This window comes from Halyomorpha halys, unplaced genomic scaffold (genome assembly GCF_000696795.3).
Source record: "Halyomorpha halys isolate HHAL.00 unplaced genomic scaffold, Hhal_1.1 Scaffold106.1, whole genome shotgun sequence".
Classification (NCBI taxonomy): domain Eukaryota; kingdom Metazoa; phylum Arthropoda; class Insecta; order Hemiptera; family Pentatomidae; genus Halyomorpha; species Halyomorpha halys.
Genome location: NW_027111449.1, coordinates 2,183,702 through 2,195,139, shown reverse-complemented (window position 1 = coordinate 2,195,139; position 11,438 = coordinate 2,183,702). Strand labels below are relative to the sequence as shown.

General features: G+C 28.5%; 1 protein-coding gene and 1 long non-coding RNA gene across 2 annotated transcripts in view; one reads left to right on the top strand and one right to left on the bottom strand.

Moving 5' to 3' along the window:
* Positions 1-8,883, top strand: part of LOC106677679 (alanine aminotransferase 1) — a 15,900-nt gene extending 7,017 nt beyond the window's left edge. The window contains exons 5-10 of the mRNA XM_014415740.3: positions 854-1,063; positions 1,515-1,635; positions 4,095-4,216; positions 5,499-5,684; positions 5,775-5,923; positions 7,626-8,883. Coding sequence (XP_014271226.1) covers positions 854-1,063; positions 1,515-1,635; positions 4,095-4,216; positions 5,499-5,684; positions 5,775-5,923; positions 7,626-7,716 — 879 coding nt within the window. The 3' untranslated portion in view covers positions 7,717-8,883. The remainder of the gene's footprint in view (positions 1-853; positions 1,064-1,514; positions 1,636-4,094; positions 4,217-5,498; positions 5,685-5,774; positions 5,924-7,625) is intronic.
* Positions 8,884-10,025: 1,142 nt separating this feature from the next.
* LOC106677681 (uncharacterized) overlaps positions 10,026-11,438 on the bottom strand; it is a 24,840-nt gene continuing 23,427 nt past the window's right edge. Inside the window, exon 4 of the long non-coding RNA XR_010843962.1 lies at positions 10,026-10,228. This is a non-coding gene — a long non-coding RNA (uncharacterized lncRNA). The remainder of the gene's footprint in view (positions 10,229-11,438) is intronic.

Genomic DNA, 11,438 nt, shown 5'->3' with positions numbered 1-11,438 from the left:
CCAACGTTTCGGCCAATTCGGCCATCTTCAGGGACAATCTTAATTTACTATGAGATATATCATTTAACCATTTAAAAAAAAACAAACTCCATACAGGCTATTCTGCCCAGGTCAAAACATTTATATCTAATATGTCAAAAATACATTAAAAATCACAGTCAAATTATTTCTCTTTTACCACTCTTTATACACTTTTATTACAACCTGGTTATAAGTTACGAGGTTGTAATAAAAGTGTATAAAGAGTGGTAAAAGAGAAATAATTTGACTGTGATTTTTAATGTATTTTTGACATATTAGATATAAATGTTTTGACCTGGGCAGAATAGCCTGTATGGAGTTTTTTTAAAATGTATTATGTATTAAAATGTAATGTAAAATCTCATAGTAAATTAAGATTGTCCCTGAAGATGGCCGAATTGGCCGAAACGTTGGACGTGTAAATGAAATAAATGTTTTGAGACTATAATTTGGATAGTATTTTTGAATTATTTATTAAAAAATAATTTTGTTCAGTTATATCATCCACTATGGATCCTTTGAATCACCCCTCTGCTAATGCATTCCTCTCTACAGTTATATTATATAATTAATTAAATTAAATTATATGGAAGTAATATAATTTCCAGTGACCTCAATACCAATCTCCTTTATGACTCCCATGACAAGAGTCAAAAACTGATCTCGTCATTGTTTCTTTTATCCCCACAGTCTGCCAAAAATCTTAAAAAATTGTTTCTGGTTTTTTGGGGTTTATGCCCTTAGCATGCATAAAAAAAAAAAAATCCAGTATAATGGTCATAAATTATAATTAGACTTACTTAGATAGATTAAATTATATTACCTTTTTCAGATTGGATATTACTTGGATGAAGCAAATAACTGGTCACTTAACCTATCTGAATTGGAAAGGGCAATCAGTGAGGCAAAGAAGTCCTGTAACCCGAGAGCAATTGTTATCATCAACCCTGGTAATCCAACAGGTCAGGTTCTTACTCGAAAAAACATTGAGGAAGTTATTAAGTTTGCACATAAAGAAAATCTATTTCTATTAGCTGATGAGGTTAGAAATGTTCATTGTTTCTTAGTATTAGATCTATAATGCTTTGGCTATATTATTAAATTATCCCTTTCATCAAATTTTCTTTATCACAAATGCTATGGTATCTTGGGTCGAATATTCATTAACTAAAATTTGAAATATTATTTTGTTTTTTATTTGTGCTTTCACTTCTACTTGTTAAATCTAATTATTCTTAATTATAACTTGATTTTTTGGCAAAAACTTTTTTTACAAACATAGTGATAGTTTTTAGTAAATAATTTGAAATTGTCAACTTTAGTATATCTTGTTATAAATTTATTTTCTAAGAATTTGGTATTCTTATTTCATTTGCAATCCAATGTCAATGCCCTTGAAAGTGATGCAGATGTTGAAAATGAATTTGTTTTGTGCACAAAGATGTTTATTACAACTTATCAACCCCTATTGATTATATGACTTCATTTTTCAGGTGTACCAACATAATATATATGATCCCAATAGTAAATTTTTCTCATTTAAGAAAGTTCTTATGGAAATGGGACCACCTTACAATGAGATGGAATTGGCCTCATTTATGTCATGTTCTAAAGGTGAGTACTATAAAACATAATTAATAATTGCTACAATGCTATTTTCTCAATTTTGAAGACATTTTTATGTTATATTTTTAGTCTTAGATTTTTTTACAATTACTAAAATATATCATTCACCTCAACACCATTTACTGTTATTAATAATAGTATCATTGCTATTATAATAAGAAGGGCAAAAATACACAAAAAGAATTAATAGGTAAAATATAAAACTTGAAAATGGATGATAGAGTCCGAAATGTTGATATTAAACAAATTTATTAATTAAGAGAATGTGAAGTATGATGGGTTTTGTACATATAATTTATAATCATTTAAAACAATATCTGAGCCATATAGATATAGTTTGTAATATTGCTATGTTTCAGTTTATCGGTCAGCTATTTTTAATTAATTTTTATGATCATTACTTATATTTTAAAATATCCATGTGTATGTATATTTTACTTTGTAGCCACAATAAACCCATTGGTGTTTGAGGTATTAGCTTTGAGTCCTCCATCGTACACAATGGTGGAGACGTGAAAATTGAAACTAGTTGACCTAGCTAATTTTTATTATTAGTATAATTTTATATCTGTAGAAATAGGTTTATTAAAAAGTTTATTACTGAAGATGGATCTAGAAAATATAATCATATCTATTTTATAATTTGGTTTATTCATCACATAACTCCATTTATTTGGGTTATTTTATATTTTTTGCCTTAAAAATATTATTTCTACCTGTATAATAGCTGCCGTAAAGCTAGAACTGCTAGTTGAAGCTACAGTTAAACTAACCTTTAAACTACCAGTCAGATACCACTAAAACATGGAAAAACTCTCAAATCTTCCAAATTGCATCAGTTCTTACATTTATTACATACTTCACATTATATCGATTTCTTTGAGAACCTAAATACCTCACATGTTTTTACATTATGCAAGAGATCTATCTTGTTAATACTGCATATCCTTCTGACTTTTATGTCCAGAAACTGAAAACAAACTATTAAATTAAAAACTAACATCTTAAAGTTTTAGAAAGAAATTGGCTTCTAATCTGACTGATTAAGGGTAAATTAGCAATCTAGTCCTTACTCCTTTTTCTTTATTATTTACTTGAAAAATTTTGGTTGTTTGTATTATACTGTATTTGTTCAATTACTATCATTAATTATAAAACAGTTGTGCGATAACATAGATGGAGCATGTTACTTTTTTTAATTTAAGATGTATAACATATACTCATAAGTAAGGATATATTAATAAAGTGATTCTCACTAGGTTGTAGTTAGTTAAGGTAAATATGCAAAAAAAATTCAGTATTGTAAGTATAATATTTTTATTAGACATTATTTATTTTATACATATATGATATTCAAATAATTATTTATTTAGGAAAAGAAGTGATATATAATTGGAGTTGTCAATTGCTCTGTTATGGATACTTAATTAATAAGCAGTGCAGCCGATTCTCCCAAACAAAATATACCTGCTCTTGGAAAATTCTTATAATTGTAACTGTATAATTTTTATAGGCATAATTGTACTGTAGCACTAGCTCTGGCAAGGTACTGTCCTATTAACTATCACATGTATATGCCTTGATAGTGAACTATTGTCCTGTGTCCATTATTGTGGAAAAAGTGTTAGCCTCTACCTTAGTGTGACAATTTATAGTTACAGTAATGTTGCACTGCATCTGGCATGATTGTTAATAGTTTAAGTAATGTCAGTGGATTAGCAGTCACATTAACTACCACATTTAACTGTCAAATCTATACACCGTGGCAGTGAACTGGCGCCACATATCAACCTTACCAACTGTAATGATGATAGGCAAAAAAACATTGTTCTTACATGGTTGTCCCGAAACTTAAAATTGTATCAGCCCGGGCCCCAAAAATAATCTGCCCTGGACCCTAAAAATAATTCCCTCGCAGGCCCCAAAAACAAATCCGTCTAAGCTCCATTAATTATATTCATCTCAGGCCTCAAATATAAATTTCTCAAGGGCCTCAATAGGTGTTAATGTTTTGAAATTCTGAATCTAAAGAAAAATAATAACTTGTTAGTAATTAAAAAAATGTTAAAGGACTAACTAAAAAAACTAGCTAAAGGACTAGTGCAACACTGCAACTCCACATATAACGTTCAGCCATTTTACCTGAAATCCTCGATGCCTACCAATAACCCACTAAGGCAAAAAACACCTGAAAATCAGGTAAAAATGCCAGCATCCTATAGCATGCTAATAAGGTTTATAGTGCCTGATTTTCACTGAGAGGGAGTTTAAACATGTTTCACCCTATTATCTCCCACATGACCTTCCTCAGCAACAAAGTACTGTTGTAACATGAGAGGTGACTTACAACTGATAAGGGTTAATAAGTATTTCAAATAAATAATTCTCTAATTTAATTTGTTTCTAATTTAATCAACATGATTTTAATACTTTTATTCTTATTTAAGGTTTCATGGGAGAGTGTGGGCTTAGGGGAGGATATTGTGAAATTATAAATTTAGACCCTGATGTGCGAACGATGTATATTAAATCAATCTCAGCTATGCTTTGCCCCAACACCATCGGACAGGTAGCGTTTTATTACATTCTCATATGTTAGGCAATAATACTACAAAGTAAAATCTGTCCATTAGTTGTATGTATCACATTTGCCAAGTATTGCAAATGAGATTTACTGAATTCAAATCCGTTAAACGATTTCTTTTTATTTACTGCACATTCTAGTAACTTGAATTATGTTGAACTTGTTAATATGAAAAATTCTGCATAAAAAAATATAAATAAATAAAATAAAGAGCTGTTGAACAAAAATAGAGGGTCAATGTCGTAGTTAAGAAAAAATTTAAGATGGTATTTTGTGGTTAACACTCTAAAGGTCACATGTCTAAGAATGACAAGGAAGGTTCTTACAGATCTGTGAGATCCACATCATAAAATCAATACATTCATAAAAAAATAAAAATACCAAACATTTTTCATTTTGAAGATTCAATAAGGTATAGAATGAATTTGACATAAAAAAACAGCATTATTTTACAAAATATTTAGAATTAAAAAGGAAAATTTTATCTTTAACTGACAAAAGAAACTAAAATATCACATTTTGTACAAGTTAAATTCAGAATTAATTAGATTAGGAGGTATATAATTATGCACTGTCCTTCATTAGATGGTCAATCCGTTTTTGTTTTTTTGTTTTTTTCTTTTTACATTTTGTTTATGTAACACATTATAGATAAAATAATCATTTATAAGATAAATCAAATATTAGTAGCTCTTGAGAATAGAAGTAAGAAATAAAAAAAAAATATCACTTCATATGTTTCATATGATCTGAGAGATCTAGTGACTACATTGTATAAATAAATAATTTGACAGTAAAAATTATGGTACAAAAATAAAATATAATAATACACAAACAAAAAAATCAAATAGGGCAAAAGAGGGAATTCAGGATGTTGTTGCTATAAGAAAATGGAGAATAGTTGTTAATAAATTGTACTAGCTTTAGTACTTACAAATATATTCATCTTTTATAGTACAAAAATATCATAAATTATTTTTAAAATTAAAGTTCAGTGATACTGTCAATAATAGTTTTATTTTTTCCAATTGCTGTTTTTATTCAATCAATTAAAAATTATTATATTGTAAGATACTTCCTTGTTTTTTTTTTCTTTCATCTTTAGTCTCTTTGTTTTATTTGATCAATGAAAATTTTTGTTGTATTTTTTTTCTACTTTACTATTTAAAAAACTTAATTTTATTCTAATTTCATAAAAAAAATATTCTTATCATTTGAAGTGTTAGTATTACTTTTTTGGGATTTAATTGAGCTTTGTTTATAACAGACAACATTGGACTGTGTGGTCAATCCATTAAAAAAAGGCGACCCATCTTATGAGTTATTCCAGAAAGAGAAGAGTCATGTTTTGAACTCATTAAAAGAAAGAGCAAAGATGGTTTATGAGGCCTTTAACGCTTGTGAAGGGATGTCATGTAATGTTGTCCAAGGCGCTATGTATGCATTTCCACAAGTAAGTTCAATTTATTAGGTACCTTTCCTCATGTATAATAGCTCTAAATGAATGATTTATAAAATCATATTATAATTTGATTTGTTGCAGATAAAATTACCACCCAAAGCAATTGAAAAGGCGAAGTCACTGAATCAGGACCCAAGTGAATTTTATGCTTTTCAGCTTTTGGAACAAACAGGTGTTTGCATTGTGCCCGGGTCAGGTTTTGGTCAAGTCGAAGGAACTTACCATTTCAGGTAAATAAATAAAAATTTGGTTTATGAAACAAATTAGTCCCGAGGGGATTCCTTGGTTCAAATCTGGAGGTTCAAGCTAGGCTGGTTAAAATAGATGAAGAGGTAGAAAGATTTATAAAAAATCATCATTATTAATTTTATTTATATTTATTCTTTCACGACCTTTATTCAATCTCAACTTTCTTCTTCATTTTCCGTCTGTTAGTGTGTTTAAATTTTGTGTTCCTACATCTACTTTTTTTTTTTTTTATACGTCTCCTGTACTTTTTTAACTGTATATTTTACGTGATTTTTTTATTTTTATTCTTATCATTGTTTATTCAAGTTTATTTTATATTAATACTATTTTATGTCTTCCTTCCTTTTATTTATATATAATTTTCTTATCACTTAATTTTTACTTAATATTTCTCCTACCTTAATTTACCTTATTGCTGTAATGTTCTTAGTTGTTTTTTGTATCTTTTTAGTCCTGATGAATCCCTACGAAGTGGGACAAAACATCGGACATTAAATAGTTAAAAACTATTTATTATTTTTTTACCGCAACCCTGATCATCTTATATTCATTAAAAAAAGTATAAAATTCATCAAATTCTGGTTTAATTTTTCAATTTAGGAAAATATTTCAAACCAATCCCTTTCTCTTCTTCTTCTTTAACCAAGCCACATATCTTATGGTGTCAGGCAGTCTGGATCCATTTTTTAAATACCTTTCTTTCCGTTGCCAACTTCTTGACTACACCTAGAGTGATTCCTTAGCAGGTCCGATTTGAAGTCCTCCCACTTATTCCTCAGATGTCTGCTTGGTCGTTTTCCTTTAGTCATTGCTTCTCATATAACGTATAGTAATATATTGATTGGCAATCTTTGCACAGGGCCGAACCACATCAATTCTTTTCTATCTATATTTTCTGATAGTGGTTTCTGCTAATTCCTGCTGTTTCTTCTTGTATTCTTTTTTTTCTAATTCAGTTGAATCTAGTTTTACCAAGAGCTTTCCTCGAGGATTTAATTTCTATGGTTTGTACACAGCTTTCAGCTGCTTATGCACAGATTTGTTTATACAGTCATTTTTTTTTCCAACTTCACTTCTCAATCATATTATTCTGTGATAGTGGAGTTAAATGAGAGCTCTCTTTACTTTTCAATTAATACATCTTTTGTAAAAGTTAGCTTTAAATATATTTGTTTTTGACACTTATTAGTGTTTATGGCAATATTTGCTTCTCATTAGACATAAAATATTGGACTAGATGAGATGTAATGTAATATCAATATTATAACTAAAAAAATAATACATCAGTTTTACATTGTCTGAACACGTGACAATGTCCCCAGATCATGGTTAAATAAATGAGTCTGAATAATGGATATTTCATAACACTATTTGAAAAAAAAGATATGATTTTATTAAATGACAATGCAATTTATTGACATCTGGATGATCGACTCTCCTCTGTAAATAGCTTTGTCAATTCAATTTTCAATAACATTAAATTGTTCACCCTAGTGTTCTGTAACAGGGTTTATTTAATAGTTACCTATACTTTATGAAAATATTTCAATGATTTGTCTAATTGCTTATTTCCTAATTTAGAAAGTTTATGCAATATTTTTTCATTTTTTGGATATTGTAGTCCTAGAATTGTTTAGTTGCGTTTGTTCATTTTTCTTTCTTAAATTGGAACTTGTTTTTTAGGACAACTATTTTACCTCAGACTGAAGAGCTTAAACACATGCTCAACATCTTCAAGACATTTCATGAAAAATTTGTTGCTGAATATAAGTAAAATCGACGATTTATTTGTACTTTTAAGAAAAATAAAAACACACAGCATAGAGATCGAGGGAACAGCACGCATCGGCCTAGTAAGGATCAGTAACAAAATAAATTCTTATGTTTAAAATGTGAGAAGAGTTTAATTTTATTTTGTAGTACCATGAATTATTTATTTATAGAAAATCAAAGATATTGTAAAGCATTTATAGGTTGTATATTGTTATTGTTATCAAAATTGTTTTTTTATTTTATATTAGAATTTAGTTATGTGGATGATAACTGCTACTTTGGAGAGAGCTTTAATTTATTTTTGTGGGTGTATTAATACGCATTTATTTTATATTAGTTGTCCAGTACCGGTGTTTTCAAATTTAATTAGATAAAAAGTTAATGTTTGAAAAAGCAGTATAACTATAAAAATGAAGCTAAATTTACAAAGGCTTTTATCATTGTCAGTTGTTCTTTTGTTTAAGTTTTTCTTTAGACTGTTTATGACAGATTATTTTTACTGATCTGTACAGCATCATCAAATGGTAATTCCTTGAGAATGGTAATTACAAAATGTTTTTGAGAATTTCATGGAAAAGATTGTTTTCAATTTATGTTATCAGTTATGAATCAATAAAATTAATTCTTATGTTATTATGGGGAGGTTAACATCCATAGGTTCCCCAACTAGGGCAGGAAGGACATGCTATCCCTACAGGTTATCAACCTATTCTACCCACCAGGTTAAGGTTTGAATTCTTTCTATGGGTCCACCATTAGGCAAGCTTATTTTATTTTGTATCCATTTAGAATGGATTCTTGCAAGATGTGGGATTTAAAGAAATTATTTAAATTTTAAAGAAATTAAAAAAATTATTTCATTTTTTTGTGAATTATGTACTCATCATTTTTACACAACAAAAAACAGCTCAATCTTCAATGAAATTACTATTTTGAACAGTAAAAAAAAAAAAGAGAGAAGTATATTTTAGTATTTAAATAACTTCCTAAAAAATATTATTGTATTATAAGAAAATTAAAAGGAGCAGTATTTTAGCAATATTTTATTTCATTATTTAATGAACCCACTGATTTTACTTCTGTTACATCTTTGTTAATATTGTAAATATTGAGAAATATTTAATAGTGCTGTGAATTATTAATTTTAAATATATACATTTCTGCTGAATGTATTCTTTCTGTATTGTAAATCCCCCTTTCTTTACATGTCAATTGATACTATTTTTTTTCAGGAACTTATTTATTGTTTTAGTCCTGTTCAATATTATTTTATTTGTTCGTAAGTAGCAAACATTTGATCTTGTGTTGCATAAAAGGTAATCATTTAGGTTTGTTTTTATAATTGTTTGCTAATTATTTTGGTTTAGTTTAAAATTATGTCTTCTACCTTGGTGCTGCTGGGTATTTTCAATTTATGAAAAATCAATATTTTGTGAATTTATTTTAGCAAATTTCATGGAAACTGCGACACCTATGGAAATATTGGTCATAAACTACATTATGAGGCATTTAAAGAGCTTCAATTCGAGTTCTAGTAGGCATTTGTTAGTTCACTACTTCTGGAGATACAGTTCTTGTATGAACAAGATCTATTTTTGAAGCAACGACAAATATCATGAATTTATACGATATTTGTGATAAATTAATTTTTGATGGATTTAACGAGCTTTAATTCGATTTCTGATAGAAATCTGTATGTTATATACTTCATGAGATTCAGTTGTCAAATGACTTTTTTTTCAAATAATAAAAATAGGAAATTAATATTTTCTGGTAATTATTAGTGTATATTTTCATAGGAACAAAAGCGTCCATGATATTCACTAAAATTAATTCCCAAAATATTGTTTTTTTCGTTAATGTTTTTTGAAAAACTACTGGATGTAAAGAGCTCTATCAGAGTTCATAAAAAACCTCCCCTTAAAAAAAATTGTATTAAGTTTTTTCGTGTTTTAGATATTTTTAAGTGAACTCAATGATAAATGAGCCAAAATTTTATGTTTTTCTTCAGTAAAATGAACTTCTGTAGTCCTGTATCTGAAATATTCCAATACTAGTATAGTACAGTGAAAGTACTGTCTATTTTTCAAAGACAGTAGTATTAATGTAAAGTTTAGCATTATTTGTAAACAGAAAATTGTGGCACAAAATATAACACATTTTTGTGAAATATGACAAGTTTATTTACCAGTGGCATAGTAATTGGGTGTCAGCTGCCAGGGGCTGAGTAAAATTTTGCTGCATTTTTATTTACGTATTTCAATTTAAAAGATTAAAATATACAGTAATTCTTAAGAACTTTTTGGCAGAAACAATTATATTTATCATGTATAGTTCAGGTTATCAGTCATAAAATGAAATGGTTCAAATATTTAAAACATATTACTTATTGTGAAACTTTGTGCTACTGTCTTTAACCAATCAAATTTTTAAGGAGGCAAAAGTTCATGTTTCAGTCTTGGGTGAGAGTACTTTCGTTACCTTGGCTCCTTTTTTTAAGGGCATATGTCCTCCTAAAAGCAGGAAAAGTAGATGATTTTCGCTAGTTAACTCTTAAAAATACTTGTCTTTCAGTTTGTTGCTTTGCAAAAACTTGGAAACATTTTATTCTTAATCTAGACAAATGAGGCGTTCAGTCCTACAACTTACTAACTGCAAAAATGAAAACTTTTAGGTGTTAAATTGTTTGCAATTTACAATGTTTTACCTTCAGTCAGACGTCAGTTAGCATAACTTAATATCAACATTATTCTCTTAAGGAAACAAGTTTCCTGAAGATTCTTTCGACAATTTATGAAATAACTCTTAAAAAAGCCTGTGATGCCATATATTTAGATTGAGAAAAAAATACAGTCACCATGTTATAGACTGGAACGCCTCAAATAAAGGAATCTTGAAATCCACAAAGAATAAAGGTAGAAAAGAATAATTTGAAAAATTGCTAAAATTATATATGTGCAATTTTTTTTTTCTTGAATTCGATTATTTCATAATTAATGTACATGTTTAAGTTAATATATAATATGCTCTTTTTTAATGAATAGTTGATATTGATAGATTAATGATTTTAGTCATGTTTTTCTTTTATGTATGTCGTTTCGGTATTGTTTTGGATCAAGAAGCAAGCTTACCAGTTTTCATTATCTAAAATAAATACGCTTTTCAAAACAAGAAAGATGGCGGTGCGCGTCCTTCCGAAGTGTTCGTTGGGTTGTTTGTGTTTTATAACATGGATTGAAATTTGTCAACTTTTGTTGTTCTTATGCAGTAATCATGGAAAAGGAATAATCAAAGAAGAAATGGAAGAAAGTGACAATTATCAATAGACTAATTACATTGCAAATAAAGCAGAGCGATTGTACTACAATCGATTATTTTTTGGATCGACCAGTGGAAATTGAAGATAGAGGAGAGGAAACAGGGCTCTTGTTTTTGCTGGCTTTGGGAGAAGACGTCCGTTGGGCTAGAGGCGGGAAGAAAGGGAAGCCATTGTTAGGGTTTGGATATAGCATCATCGACAAGAAGAGATCAACAATTATCAGGAGAACCTGTGTAATTGGGTAGTCTTGTTTCGAAATGGAATTAATTGTATTAGTAAAATGTCTAGTAATTAAGTTAAAGTGTTGTGTGTTTCTGATTGCCAGGAAACCCGCCCTGAGAAAAGTCTCTTATGTTATAAAATTTAAATAAAATTCTATTATCTGTTAAATATTAAACTTTTTA